Source organism: Argopecten irradians, chromosome 1 (assembly GCF_041381155.1).
Source record: "Argopecten irradians isolate NY chromosome 1, Ai_NY, whole genome shotgun sequence".
Classification (NCBI taxonomy): Eukaryota; Metazoa; Mollusca; class Bivalvia; order Pectinida; family Pectinidae; genus Argopecten; species Argopecten irradians.
The window spans coordinates 17,747,794-17,763,450 of record NC_091134.1 but is presented as its reverse complement, the minus strand read 5'-3'; the positions used below and the strand labels follow the sequence as shown (position 1 = coordinate 17,763,450).

Here is a 15,657-nt window from a genome sequence, read left to right as displayed (position 1 = left end):
ACAATTTGTGCATGATTTTCCAGACTACTGTAGTTATAGTCTTAATAAGCACCCATTTCACATCCATATCCCCAGTCTCCAATCACTTCTTGTTTTTGCTCTTGTGCCTCACCATATGAAATGGATGAGAGCTGTAACGTAATCCTTTTATATCGTGTCCCGTCCCCCTCTTGTCATATCCTGTCCTGTCCTGTCCCCCTATTGTCCTGTACCGTCCCCCTCTTGTCCTGTCCCAACCCGTCCCCCTCTTGTCCTGTCCCAACCCATTCCCCTCTTGTCCTGTCCCAACCTGTTCCCCTCTTGTCCTGTCCCCACCTGTCCCCCTCTTGTCCTGTCCCGTCCCGTCCCCCTCTTGTCCTGTCCCAACCCGTCCCCCTCTTGTCCTGTCCCAACCCGTCCCCCTCTTGTCCTGTCCCAACCCATTCCCCTCTTGTCCTGTCCCAACCTGTCCCCCTCTTGTCCTGTCCCCCTCATGTCCCGTCCCGTCCCGTCCCGTCCCGTCCCGTCCCGTCCCGTCCCGTCCCGTCCCCCTCCCGTCCCGTCCCCCTCTCGTCCTGTCCCGTCCCAACCGGTCCCCCTCTTGTCCTGTCCTGTCCTGTCCCCCTCCCGTCCTGTCCCGCTCGTCCCCCTCTTATCCTGTCCCGTCCTGTCCTGTTCTCCTCTTGTCCTGTCCCGTTTAATCCATCCTCAATTGTTTTTCCCATCACATCTTGATAATGTTACATATAGTGGCAACTGCAAGGGCAGTTATATGACATTTTTTGTCATCTAATGATACATGTGCCATATTTGATAAAAGGACACTGTAAAACACAATTAAGAAAATGACTTCATCATACTTCTATTACTTCTATAAAAGAACATGTGAATAGATATAGCTAATAATAATGTTTAAGTTAATAGTAGCTTAACATGGGTTACATTGATTGGTGCTTGATTGATGGGTTGACTATCATAATTACATGTTTTTATCAGTATCATTTTGCCTTATAGATAGAGCAGTAATGTGGAGAGATCTGCATTGTAGGCTTCCATTGTTGTTTTAACTTAGTATGGACACATGCATGCACGGCCTGATAGCCCCTAGTATTGTTCCCACTAGGACAATAAACCTACAGTGTTAGATATACCATACTGCTCATCCTAAGTCTAAAACAGCAGCCATGTCTGGTTACATCTGTGAAATTTACACTCAACACGTTTTCCCCACCAGAACAATAAAAGACTGACGACATCTCATTTTCCCCTCGCATGAATGATCAGATCAGTATAGATTTCCCACAAAACGGTTATGAATATCATCCAGCCAGTAAAAATTAATTCCACAAATTTCCCGTCTGTATAACGGCATCAGAATGGCTTGTGTTGTCTATAGAGGTTCACATTTATCGTGGAGAGATCACGTATATATCAGAAGGATCAGGAAAGATCGGAATACTTCCACTTTGTCCCAGCGGAGAGTTTGGTCTCTGTTGTCCCCTGGAACTATTTGGTATATGATATTCCTGCCCCTGAACTGGCCCTTAGGGAGCCATTAGTCCATGCTCATTCAGACTTGGTGGGTTTTTTTTTTTGTTTCGTGGCCCCAGTGCCTTTGATGTACCATACTGAAATGACCTATAGCTTATGATGACACTCTTTGTGAATGTTTCAAAGATAAAATGTAAGATTGTGAAAGTAAATAAATTATTTTGTATTACTGGTACTTGAAGAGCCAGAATGTAAGGCTCCTTCGTACACAGGGGAGCGATATTGTTTGCACTTTAATATATTTTTGGGTCAAATTATGGCAAAGTGGTTAATCCACCAGTAGCCTTCCATTACTGTTGGAGGTCATTTTATCAGTCCTAGGTTGTAGTTGCAGGAGGTCTGACATGCTACTATTTGCTGTCTTCATTCTCTTGACCTTGATGTCCAAAGAACTTAAGCTATCTCACAATTTATTACAATCCTGCTCAGGCACATTGTAATGTTTTCCAAGAGCCCTTGTAGTTTTACTTGCAAGTTAAGATGTCTAACATTTTACCTCTTAACTCCCCACCTCTGGATTTTGATGGCAGTGTGGTTAAGCTGTCTGTCGGACATTATACAGTTATCCATGACATCAAAGCTTTAAGTAAAACTCACATTGCTGACATGTGACAGGTACTCCATGTGTGTAATGTATAATTGATTACATTTGTTCATAAAAAAATCTTCCTTACCATGGGGACTTGTAACAGCCATGATGGTGATGTACTTTTATGTATCTATCATCTTAGAGGCCCAGTGAGCGGTTGATGAGGTGATATGTGTATTTAGGCTGAGGAAATCAAGTTTCAATTTCACTTTTAACCTATATTTACTGTTGTGTAAAATCACACATTTTACATGACAGATTATACACATTTCATGGTATGTCAGCAAAACTCAAAAAGTTAAATATATTGTAAAAGTAAAATTTTGTCTTCGCTTTTTATTACTTCATTTTAACCTTTGACTTTTACAGGTACGCCATGCACAGGACAACAAAGCGGCGGGTGTGATATTTTACTCGGATCCTGTTGACTTTGCACACAATCAATCCTCCCTGGCAGGCCATACATGGTGGCTCCCTGGTTGGGCCGTACAGCTCTATCATGTCCGCCACAATCTAATAGGAGATCCTCTTACGCCAGGCTACTCTGCAATCAGTAAGTTATCTCCCCTGATCTTATTTATTGTCCTTTATCTGCCTCCCTTCATTACTAGGGACTCCACAATCAGTTAGTTATCTCCCCTTATGTTATTGTCCTGTTGTGAGTCTCCCTTCACTCTATATACTAGTCTACTTCACCATCAGTCAGTTATCTCCCCTTATGTCATTGGACTGTTGTGAGTCTCCCTTCACTCTATACACTAGTCTTCTTCACCATCAGTCAGTTATCTCCCCTTATGTCATTGGACTGTTGTGAGTCTCCCTTCACTCTATACACTAGTCTACTTCACCATCAGTCAGTTATCTCCCCTAATGTCATTGGACTGTTGTGAGTCTCCCTTCACTCTATACACTAGTCTACTTCACCATCAGTCAGTTATCTCCCCTCATGTCATTGTCCTGTTGTGTGTCTCCCTTCACTCTATACACTAGTCTACTTCACCATCAGTCAGTTATCTCCCCTTATGTCATTGGACTGTTGTGAGTCTCCCTTCACTCTATACACTAGTCTACTTCACCATCAGTCAGTTATCTCCCCTTATGTCATTGTCCTGTTGTGAGTCTCCCTTCACTCTATACACTAGTCTACTTCACCATCAGTCAGTTATCTCCCCTTATGTCATTGTCCTGTTGTGAGTCTCCCTTCACTCTATACACTAGTCTACTTCACCATCAGTCAGTTATCTCCCCTTATGTCATTGTCCTGTTGTGAGTCTCCCTTCACTCTATACACTAGTCTACTTCACCATCAGTCAGTTATCTCCCCTTATGTCATTGGACTGTTGTGAATCTCCCTTCACTCTATACACTAGTCTACTTCACCATCATCAGTTATCTCCCCTTATGTCATTGGACTTTGTGAGTCTCCCTTCACTCTATACACTAGTCTACTTAACATCAGTCAGTTATCTCCCCTTATGTCATTGTCCTGTTGTGAGTCTCCCTTCACCTATACACTAGTCTACTTCACCATCAGTCAGTTTCCCCTTATGTCATTGTCTGTTGTGAGTCTCCCTTCACTCTATAACACTAGTTACTTACATCAGTCAGTTATCTCCCCTTATGTCATTGGACTGTTGTGAGTCTCCCTTCACTCTATACACTAGTCTACTTCACCATCAGTCAGTTATCTCCCCTTATGTCATTGGACTGTTGTGAGTCTCCCTTCACTCTATACACTAGTCTACTTAAACATCAGTCAGTTATCTCCCCTTATGTCATTGTCCTGTTGTGAGTCTCCCTTCACTCTATACACTAGTCTACTTCACCATCAGTCAGTTATCTCCCCTTATGTCATTGTCCTGTTGTGAGTCTCCCTTCACTCTATACACTAGTTTACTTTACGATCAGTCAGTTACCTCCCCTTACTTATTTCATATTATTTATTCCTGTTTGTTATGATTATTTTTCCCTCGCTTCCCCTCACTCAAAACACACAATGTACACAGGGTAAGACATCTATCAATTTTGATAGGAATCTAAGTAAATTCAACCAAATGTTTTGATATTTTGAATGTGTAAAATTGAATGAGATTAGTGGACAGGAGAAGAATTGTTGTAAGTGTACTCATTGCAACTACTCTTAGGGCTTGATAATTAAAGATTACAGGGAAATCTGCTATTGAACAGACTTAGCTGTTAAAAAGACATTAATTATAAGCAAAGAGGATCAGGATTTTTTTTCTATCAGAAAAGTGTTCTTTTGTTCTTTGAAGCAGTGTTTCAATGCTTAAATATCTAAGCTAGATGAGCTGTACAAACGAGAAAAGATTTAAGTCCTCTTCAGACGTCAATGAAAACAAATGTTTGATCTTCTATGTTAACTGAATTCTCAAATGTAAGTCGTGAATCAAGTATAATTGACTTGAAATCATTTAGACTTTGCTTCTATGATTTTTATTAGTAAATTCTTAATCTTTGGTATCAAGAAAAATGTTGAACCTGTTACCTCTAATGTTTAATCAACAGTTGTCCTGTTATATACCAGTATGTATATAGTCATCAGATTGTGGCTACAGCTCTCTGTGGGTATATAGAGAAAATTTTAGGCTCAGAAAATATGATCACATATGGTTCGTGATTTAACCTTTGGTCTGATCTTAACATTGTAGCCATATTTGGGATGTCTGGAATCCGGCCACTAAGTCTTCCATGATGGGAGATTAATGAATGCTATATATAAACATACCATTGTACACTACTTTTAATACTCCCAATTCCATGGGTTTCCAGGTTTGATTTCCGGAAAGTCCATTGTTTATGAGAACAGACGAGACCGTCTATACTTGTGGATATAGATAACCACCATCTCATTGGCTATGATAAATATCCATTTTCCCTGGCATGTTGTGAAGTTCAACTAGACAAAGGAATTTCATGTTGTAATAAGACACCAATAGTAATGTAAAAATGATGTCAGTTTTAAGGAAATAAATGTTAATGCTAAAAAATACCTTCCAGTAATTAGCAGGTCTTAGTATATAATCACTTATTCAACTAAGACCAAGGGTCTGAGATTCATAAAGAATATGATGTCATTGGCTCTCCAGATTGAAGGCCTATTGGGCCTTTTGGTTTTGGACAGTTAGTTTAAAACTATTACCCATGATGCCTTGTGTAATTTCATGTCTGATGTTGAAGTAATTTGAAATGAAAATTTAAAAACTTAAACTCTTCCAATCAATCAAATACAAGAGACTTGGTATTCTAGCTGTTTCAGTACCTTCATCTTTAATTATTGAGTTTGTATGTCTATGAATGTTCTCTGTCGTTTATCATTAAGTCACAGATACCTGTGATCTGTTGTAAGTGATGTAACAAACCCCATCAGAACACTTTTTTAGTTCAATTTAAATGATCGCTGTTATTTAGGATAATTGTATCCTATAAGCTTCTGAAGCAATTAAACTAAAAACTGCACACCCACATCGTAGAAACTGTTGGTTTGATATTGATTTTGTGTTTAAAACTGCTATACACTGCTGACTAGGTTCACTGTTTTCTCTAGTATGCAGGTAACACAATTTAATGCTCATTCTGTGCTACTTTCTTTTTCTTCTTTTTTTAAATCTTTATTTTACGTTGTGTTTTATACATTCCGTACATATTTCCTTTTAACTCTATTACCATTGTACCAATTCAAGTTTAGCATTAGCAAACACATACAGGTACATGTACCAGTATGTACAATGCAGTTTTTCCTGGGTATTTTGGGAAATTGCCACCTCGTGAAAATTGGGATTTTTTTTTGTGATAAAAGTAGGAAATGAAAAAATTTAAACGGTGTTTATGGAAATTTTGGAAAAGGCAAAAATAGAAAATTATGCTTCTCTAAGAATCAAGTGTAAGAATAGATACTAAAATACGACATTCAGACTTGGGATTTCCGTAATTGTTTAGTTTCGTCGCACAAAATAGGCGTCAATTCACTGATTTGGGAAATTTAGACACAGATTTGGGAAAAAAAATAGCAAGAAATACAATTGGGAATGGGGCCTTATTTCGGCCCCAAATATGTAGGCAGGAAAAACACTGCATTGTATCATTAGCTAATAGTTTGTTACATTTACAAAATCCCATTAACATTATACTCCGTCTCTCTCAGTGTTGTGTAGTTGCAGATTCATTCTCTATATTTATTCTTTTCTGTTAGCGTATTAGGGTTATCTCTATAGACAGCTCTGTTCACTTCTGTCAAAATCTGCTGTTTTGAAGTTGCCAACCACTTACAGTTTATGTAATTTTTTAAAGCTGATACTGCAACATATTGAATACCAATAAGTTTACCTGGTATATCTAAGAAATGAAATTGAAATAAAAAGTAAAATGAAGTGAAATATAAATATAATTAGGTAATTACAATAAAAAAGTTTTTTTTTTTTGGTTTGATTAGTTAAACAGCAAGGGTTATTTAAGGACTTGCCAGGTTTAGATGGTAGAGTAAAGCCAGAGTAGACAGAGAAAAAACACTGACCAGCAGTTAGTACCTGGAAACTACCCCTTTTGGGATTCTAACTTGTGATCCAGAAAAAAATATAAAGGAACAGACTAGAATTGAAAATGCATGAATAAATATCAGCTTCAAAATTCATTTCAAGATTCTTACATGAAAGCTGAATAAGGAATTACACATGTAATTTGACATGACATAAAAGCCACACTACAAGCAATTTTAAAGAGATAGAACTGTCAATATTGAACAAGTCTGGTGATTTCATTTTGCATAGAATTACAAATAGGAAATTGTGTTATGACATAAGTCATATTTATGGGGATAGATTTGTATTTACATAAAATCTTCTGAATGCAATGGAAATTACTTTGACTACTTTATTGTGCATATGCAGACTTTACTGCAGCTAAAGTAATTGTGGTATCATGCACACACATATATCTGTCTTGTGATGTTTGTGGAATGACCTTATGACGGTTTACAGACCAGACTCATGTAATAGACATGGATTGTCCAGTGCCTGCTATGTAACTGTACCTTTGTGGACTGCTTTGTGATTAGTCAATCTGAGTCATTTAGGGTTGATCACTGTCTTCAGTTGTAAGGTGGCTGATTTCCCTGTGGTCTGTAAATGTTGTATGTAAGATTTGTGTGATGTTCATTCTCATCTTCTGGAATTAAACCAATAGTTGGCAGACAGATGTAATTGTTCCAATGGGAAACTTCAAGGACACAGAAAAAGATTTTTTTTTCAGGGATGATATTTCATTAAACTCGGTTAGCTGGTGGAAATAGATATGTATATAAAGTTGTTCTGCCCATCATAAAATGGGGGAGCGGACAGTGTTATATCCATGTCCGTCCCATCCAGTCATGTACCGTCCTACAGCGTCACATCCTTATTAATGGTCCTGATTTCATACACATTCAGGGGCAGATTTATACAGACTTATCTATCTAGTTTAAGAGTATTCTGTTAACACAGAAAATAAAACTTTATTTAAGTATAGTCAAGTGGTGTTTCCATCAGAATAAAGTGGTGGTAAGAGGTTGGAATTCATTGAGCGACCACAAGAAATGGCCAATTCCATCTTCTGTCGCATTACACATAGAGGAATCACTGTCTCTATCGGGAAAGTCATTGTTTTGTGTGTGTGATATATGTGGTTTTAGGGGATGGTATGAGCTACTAAGATGCTTAGATTGTCAGTGAATATTGTGTTAACAACTTAGCTCTACAATGTCTTCAAAAAAGTGTGTGTGTGTGTGTGTGTGTGTGTGTGTGTGTGTGTGTGGGGTGTGTGGGGTGGGGGGGGGGGGGCAGATTTAAAATATCTGGATGTGATTATTGGGGTTATAAAGCTCAATATTTTATTGTCAAAATTTTGATTAATATTTGAATTATTTTATTTACGTAACTATAAAGATCCTGGAGCTGTTACAAAATATAACTAATAGCTTATTTAAATGATTATTCCATAAACATGTTTTTATTATGCCTCATCCATGTATTATAGTTTCTGATAAGTTATTACAGTATCACGTGATTAAAAGACATTTGTCATGTCATCTGTAATTGCGCTGCATTGACTCAAATTCCATGATTTCACGTTGTCACCCCTGAATCGTAATGTCACGTTGTCACCTTTGAATCGTAATGTCACTGTCTCATGAGCCTCTCCTGAGTAGTCTCTCATACTACTGTTAGATGTATTTAGAGAAGTTCCGGGTAAAGAGGTATGGCGGCTACAGGACAAATCATTTGCTCTGGTAGTTTACGTAATATTTACACCAGGTTAACATCTGATTAAAGGTAAATCAACATTCATTTGATATTATCTAGTATTTTTTCATCATCACCTCACCTCTGTTTCTTTGGCATAATTTGTAATGGAGACAGTCTGACAGTTGTTTAGACTCAGGGACACATTACGTGTATGGTAACATAAAAGTCTTGCTACCTAGTACTTTTTGTGTGCAAGGACTGATGTTAATATGGCAAATTCATGAGCAAATGAATAGTTTGATAATACATTTATGATAAAACAATTAATGTCCCTGTGAAGGGATGATATGACGATTTGACTACCGGAGAGTTGTTATGTCTCCGGAGACCGTAGCACGAGGGTAACATGACGATTCTCAGGTGTTCAAATCATCATGTCTCCCCATCATGGGGGCATCAATTGTATAATGTTAACGTTTTTTTTTTATAAGTACAGATAGAGTAATTCACTATGTGGTATCATATTAGTTTTTCAATTAACTTAAATATTGTTTTATTGTGGTTTGACAGGAATACAGTGCAATGTTCAAAGTGATTAAATAGCTTCTCCTACAAATGAAAAAAATTTAACTGTTTGTGACATTTGAGCAATAGAGACCCGGAGAAAGAGAATTACCTGTATATTTTATTTGAGTGATATTGACTTCCACAAATTACACTAATTACAGTTTACGACTTCTGTCGTACCATTGCCGTTCTAAAGTCAATACAATTTTCTGTAAATGACAAAGGACCATTGAAATTTTATTATTTTCTGGAATGTTGTTTGTTAATTCAATTTTGAAAGTTACAAAGAGAACGATGAAGCATGACTTGCCCATCAGTTATTTCTTGCTTAATCTTATAATTTTGAAAATTTAAAGGCAATGTGTTCTGCAAACATAAGATAATCTTTTATGCAAAATATCAAGATATTTGAGGCCTCCATCATCTATGTGCTGTCTTGGGAAATTAGAGGTTATGTCATTAAAAATAGGGATCATAATTATGTACGATTGTATTGCAGTATAGATATAAGCATTATACTAGATGAGTATGAATAAACTAACAACTATTATATGTAGGTATGTCTGTAAAAGATGGAGGTGCCAATTTATAAGGTTTGAGCCCAGGTGGTTCACCCAACACCCCTATCCAAACTATTTTATTTTGTGCCTGCATGCACACGATACGTAACTAAACATTTTTTTGTAAAATGAAAAGGGGAATCAGGGGTTCATGACATAGCAATTTGATTTAAATCATATCGTGATCTTGTTACATCACAGAGAGGAGGCTTTACCGGTACGGCGTAGAGATCGATCAAGATATTGAAGGCATTGAGGATTAATTGAACAAAATATCTGTATAAGTACCAAATCTGTCATGGTACTCATGGACAACCAGATATTCATCTGGTTAATCATTTGAAGATTCCATGTTCATATGAATCATTTTCTACTTCTGACACCAATCTAAGAGAATGGGAATATTGGTTTATTTAACTGAAAAAATTCTAGGCGAATATTTCATAAAACAAAGGCATACATTAATCAGATACACACCACTATCTCTGTAGCCATATTGTTTTTATATTTGTAGATGGTGTGTATAGAACCCAGCCATCTGTTGACTGTTACCCTAAGATTCCAGCCCAGCCAATCAGCTACAATGACGCAGCCGAGCTGATGAGGTATCATCTGTAGAATGTAATATAGCCCCCCCCCCCCCACCAAAAAAACCCAACTACCCTAAACACCTGTAAGAGAATCAATTATGTTTCATGACTATACAGTTTAACTTTTCTTTAAATGACCCCATGCAAGCTAAGCAAAAATAGCTCTTATAGTCAACACTAGGTCATAAGATTACACTGGGGTCAAATATTGAACTTGCCAATTTAAAATAAAAATAAATTGGTCTTATTAAGCAGATGGCCTTTATACAGAGGTGGTTGCTGTTTAACTGTATGGTATACTGTTGTACATCATCTTCTTATTCTCTGCCTTCATGCACTAAGAGCTCTGACGTTGTTTGAAAACTATTTAAGGATAACATTTATGATATGTTTGTGTTTCACAGGGACATGGGAGGCCCAATTGCTCCTAACAAGTGGTTTGGTGGACTAAACATTACCTATAGACTAGGCCCAGGTCACCAGGATGATAGGTAAGTCAGACATATAGACTAGGTCCAGGTCATCAGGACAATAGGTAAGTCAGACCTATAGACTAGGCCCAGGTCACCAGGACGATACGTAAGTCAGACATATAGACTAGGTCCGGGTCACCAGGACGATAGGTAAGTCAGACCTATAGACAAGGTCCGGGTCACCAGGACGATAGGTAAGTCAGACCTATAGACTAGGTCCGGGTCACCAGGACGATAGGTAAGTCAGACCTATAGACTAGGTCAAGGTCACCAGGACAATAGGTAAGTCAGACCTATAGACTAGGTCCGGGTCACCAGGACGATAGGTAAGTCAGACCTATAGACTAGGTCCGGGTCACCAGGACGATAGGTAAGTCAGACCTATAGACTAGGTCAAGGTCACCAGGACAATAGGTAAGTCAGACCTATAGACTAGGCCCAGGTCACCAGGGCAATAGGTAAGTCCGACCTACAGACTAGGCCAGGGTCACCAGGGTAAGTCAGACCAGACGGCAGGGTCAGGTAGGTAAGTCAGACCTATAGACTAGGTCACGAGATGATAGTCAGACGACTAGTCGGGTCACCAGGACGATAGGTAAGTCAGACCTACAGACTAGGTCCGGGTCACCAGGACGATAGGTAAGTCAGACCTATAGACTAGGTCCAGGTCACGAGGATGATAGGTAAGTCAGACCTACAGACTAGGTCCGGGTCACCAGGACGATAGGTAAGTCAGACCTATAGACTAGGTCCAGGTCACGAGGATGATAGGTAAGTCAGGCCTATAGACTAGGTCCAGGTCATCAGGACGATAGGTGAGTCAGACCTATAGACCTAGGTCCGGGTCACCAGGACAATAGGTAGGTCAGACCTATAGACTAGGCCCGGTCACCAGGACGATAGGTTAGTCAGACCTATAGACTAGGTCCGGGTCACCAGGACAATAGGTAGGTCAGACCTATAGACTAGGTCCGGGTCACCAGGACAATAGGTAGGTCAGACCTATAGACTAGGTCCGGGTCACCAGGACAATAGGTAGGTCAGACCTATAGACTAGGTCCGGGTCACCAGGACAATAGGTAGGTCAGACCTATAGACTAGGCCCGGGTCACCAGGACGATAGGTAAGTCAGACCTATAGATTAGGCCTGGGTCACCAGGACGATAGGTAAGTAAGAAATAAATTACTCCTGCAGAATGAGATTTAATCCTGGTTGGTATTTAAGATTATTGACCTCTATTTTTGTTTATTTCAGGACGGTGGAGTTAACTGTAAACAACAAAAATGACAAACGTAACATTTCCAACCTGATAGCTGTCATAGAAGGAAAGTATGAAAAAGGTAAGTAATTACAAACTTATATTATCTAGCTGTCATAGAAGGAAAGTAAAAAGGTGAAAAAGGTCATAGATTACAAACTTATATTATATATCTAGCTGTCATAGAAGGAAAGTATGAAAAAGGTAAGTAATTACAAACTTATATTATCTAGCTGTCATAGAAGGAAAGTATGAAAAAGGTAAGTAATTACAAACTTATATTATCTAGCTGTCATAGAAGGAAAGTATGAAAAAGGTAAGTAATTACAAACTTATATTATCTAGCTGTCATAGAAGGAAAGTATGAAAAAGGTAAGTAATTACAAACTTATATTATCTAGCTGTCATAGAAGGAAAGTATGAAAAAGGTAAGTAATTACAAACTTATATTATCTAGCTGTCATAGAAGGAAAGTATGAAAAAGGTAAGTAATTACAAACTTATATTATCTAGCTGTCATAGAAGGAAAGTATGAAAAAGGTAAGTAATTACAAACTTATATTATCTAGCTGTCATAGAAGGAAAGTATGAAAAAGGTAAGTAATTACAAACTTATATTATCTAGCTGTCATAGAAGGAAAGTATGAAAAAGGTAAAGTAATTACAAACTTATATTATCTAGCTGTCATAGAAGGAAAGTATGAAAAAGGTAAGTAATTACAAACTTATATTATCTAGCTGTCATAGAAGGAAAGTATGAAAAAGGTAAGTAATTACAAACTTATATTATCTAGCTGTCATAGAAGGAAAGTATGAAAAAGGTAAGTAATTACAAACTTATATTATCTAGCTGTCATAGAAGGAAAGTATGAAAAAGGTAAGTAATTACAAACTTATATTATCTAGCTGTCATAGAAGGAAAGTATGAAAAAGGTAAGTAATTACAAACTTATATTATCTAGCTGTCATAGAAGGAAAGTATGAAAAAGGTAAGTAATTACAAACTTATATTATCTAGCTGTCATAGAAGGAAAGTATGAAAAAGGTAAAGTAATTACAAACTTATATTATCTAGCTGTCATAGAAGGAAAGTATGAAAAAGGTAAAGTAATTACAAACTTATATTATCTAGCTGTCATAGAAGGAAAGTATGAAAAAGGTAAAGTAATTACAAACTTATATTATCTAGCTGTCATAGAAGGAAAGTATGAAAAAGGTAAGTAATTACAAACTTATATTATCTAGCTGTCATAGAAGGAAAGTATGAAAAAGGTAAGTAATTACAAACTTATATTATCTAGCTGTCATAGAAGGAAAGTATGAAAAAGGTAAAGTAATTACAAACTTATATTATCTAGCTGTCATAGAAGGAAAGTATGAAAAAGGTAAAGTAATTACAAACTTATATTATCTAGCTGTCATAGAAGGAAAGTATGAAAAGTAAGGTAAATAATACAAACTTATATTATCTAGCTGTCATAGAAGGAAAGTATGAAAAAGGTAAAGTAATTACAAACTTATATTATCTAGCTGTCATAGAAGGAAAGTATGAAAAAGGTAAAGTAATTACAAACTTATATTATCTAGCTGTCATAGAAGGAAAGTATGAAAAAGGTAAGTAATTACAAACTTATATTATCTAGCTGTCATAGAAGGAAAGTATGAAAAAGGTAAGTAATTACAAACTTATATTATCTAGCTGTCATAGAAGGAAAGTAATGAAAAAGGTAAAGTAATTACAAACTTATATTATCTAGCTGTCATAGAAGGAAAGTATGAAAAAGGTAAGTAATTACAAACTTATATTATCTAGCTGTCATAGAAGGAAAGTATGAAAAAGGTAAGTAATTACAAACTTATATTATCTAGCTGTCATAGAAGGAAAGTATGAAAAAGGTAAGTAATTACAAACTTATATTATCTAGCTGTCATAGAAGGAAAGTATGAAAAAGGTAAGTAATTACAAACTTATATTATCTAGCTGTCATAGAAGGAAAGTATGAAAAAGGTAAGTAATTACAAACTTATATTATCTAGCTGTCATAGAAGGAAAGTATGAAAAAGGTAAGTAATTACAAACTTATATTATCTAGCTGTCATAGAAGGAAAGTATGAAAAAGGTAAGTAATTACAAACTTATATTATCTAGCTGTCATAGAAGGAAAGTATGAAAAAGGTAAGTAATTACAAACTTATATTATCTAGCTGTCATAGAAGGAAAGTATGAAAAAGGTAAGTAATTACAAACTTATATTATCTAGCTGTCATAGAAGGAAAGTATGAAAAAGGTAAGTAATTACAAACTTATATTATCTAGCTGTCATAGAAGGAAAGTATGAAAAAGGTAAGTAATTACAAACTTATATTATCTAGCTGTCATAGAAGGAAAGTATGAAAAAGGTAAGTAATTACAAACTTATATTATCTAGCTGTCATAGAAGGAAAGTATGAAAAAGGTAAGTAATTACAAACTTATATTATCTAGCTGTCATAGAAGGTAAAGTATGAAAAAAGAAGGTAAGTAATTACAAACTTATATTATCTAGCTGTCATAGAAGGAAAGTATGAAAAAGGTAAGTAATTACAAACTTATATTATCTAGCTGTCATAGAAGGAAAGTATGAAAAAGGTAAGTAATTACAAACTTATATTATCTAGCTGTCATAGAAGGAAAGTATGAAAAAAGGTAAGTAATTACAAACTTATATTATCTAGCTGTCATAGAAGGAAAGTATGAAAAAGGTAAGTAATTACAAACTTATATTATCTAGCTGTCATAGAAGGAAAGTATGAAAAAGGTAAGTAATTACAAACTTATATTATCTAGCTGTCATAGAAGGAAAGTATGAAAAAGGTAAAGTAATTACAAACTTATATTATCTAGCTGTCATAGAAGGAAAGTATGAAAAAGGTAAGTAATTACAAACTTATATTATCTAGCTGTCATAGAAGGAAAGTATGAAAAAGGTAAGTAATTACAAACTTATATTATCTAGCTGTCATAGAAGGAAAGTATATGAAAAAGGTAAAGTAATTACAAACTTATATTATCTAGCTGTCATAGAAGGAAAGTATGAAAAAGGTAAGTAATTACAAACTTATATTATCTAGCTGTCATAGAAGGAAAGTATGAAAAAGGTAAAGTAATTACAAACTTATATTATCTAGCTGTCATAGAAGGAAAGTATGAAAAAGGTAAGTAATTACAAACTTATATTATCTAGCTGTCATAGAAGGAAAGTATGAAAAAGGTAAGTAATTACAAACTTATATTATCTAGCTGTCATAGAAGGAAAGTATGAAAAAGGTAAGTAATTACAAACTTATATTATCTAGCTGTCATAGAAGGAAAGTATGAAAAAGGTAAGTAATTACAAACTTATATTATCTAGCTGTCATAGAAGGAAAGTATGAAAAAGGTAAGTAATTACAAACTTATATTATCTAGCTGTCATAGAAGGAAAGTATGAAAAAGGTAAGTAATTACAAACTTATGTTATCTAGCTGTCATAGAAGGAAAGTATGAAAAAGGTAAGTAATTTACAAACTTATGTTAGTCTGGTCCTCTTCCTTCAGACAAACCTGTTTAAAATTACCTGTTTAAAATTACCTGCAAGAGGACCTAGAAAAAATGGTTTTCGTAGCCAAATGGTCTTTCTACACAGGTTATAGAAACTGACCATTTGAGACCCTGAGAAAGCTTTCTTATTAAACAGGTGGTCTTTACACAGAGGCGTTTGCTGAGCCAGGTTTGATCGTAGTTCACCTTCATAATACCCCGAAACGTCCTCCATAGAATTCATTTTATTTTCACTAGTCTTTGTATGATTGAGTTTGTGTTGCACTGTAGTCG

The 15,657-nt window shown here is 36.1% G+C and overlaps 1 protein-coding gene across 5 annotated transcripts in view; it reads left to right on the top strand.

The window, feature by feature from the left end:
* LOC138319403 (putative N-acetylated-alpha-linked acidic dipeptidase) overlaps positions 1-15,657 on the top strand; it is a 254,988-nt gene that overhangs the window by 226,229 nt on the left and 13,102 nt on the right. For all 5 annotated transcript variants that reach the window (XM_069262551.1, XM_069262540.1, XM_069262530.1 and 2 more), the window contains 4 exons: positions 2,489-2,672; positions 9,997-10,087; positions 10,477-10,563; positions 11,801-11,886. In XM_069262551.1, coding sequence (XP_069118652.1) covers positions 2,489-2,672; positions 9,997-10,087; positions 10,477-10,563; positions 11,801-11,886 — 448 coding nt within the window. The remainder of the gene's footprint in view (positions 1-2,488; positions 2,673-9,996; positions 10,088-10,476; positions 10,564-11,800; positions 11,887-15,657) is intronic.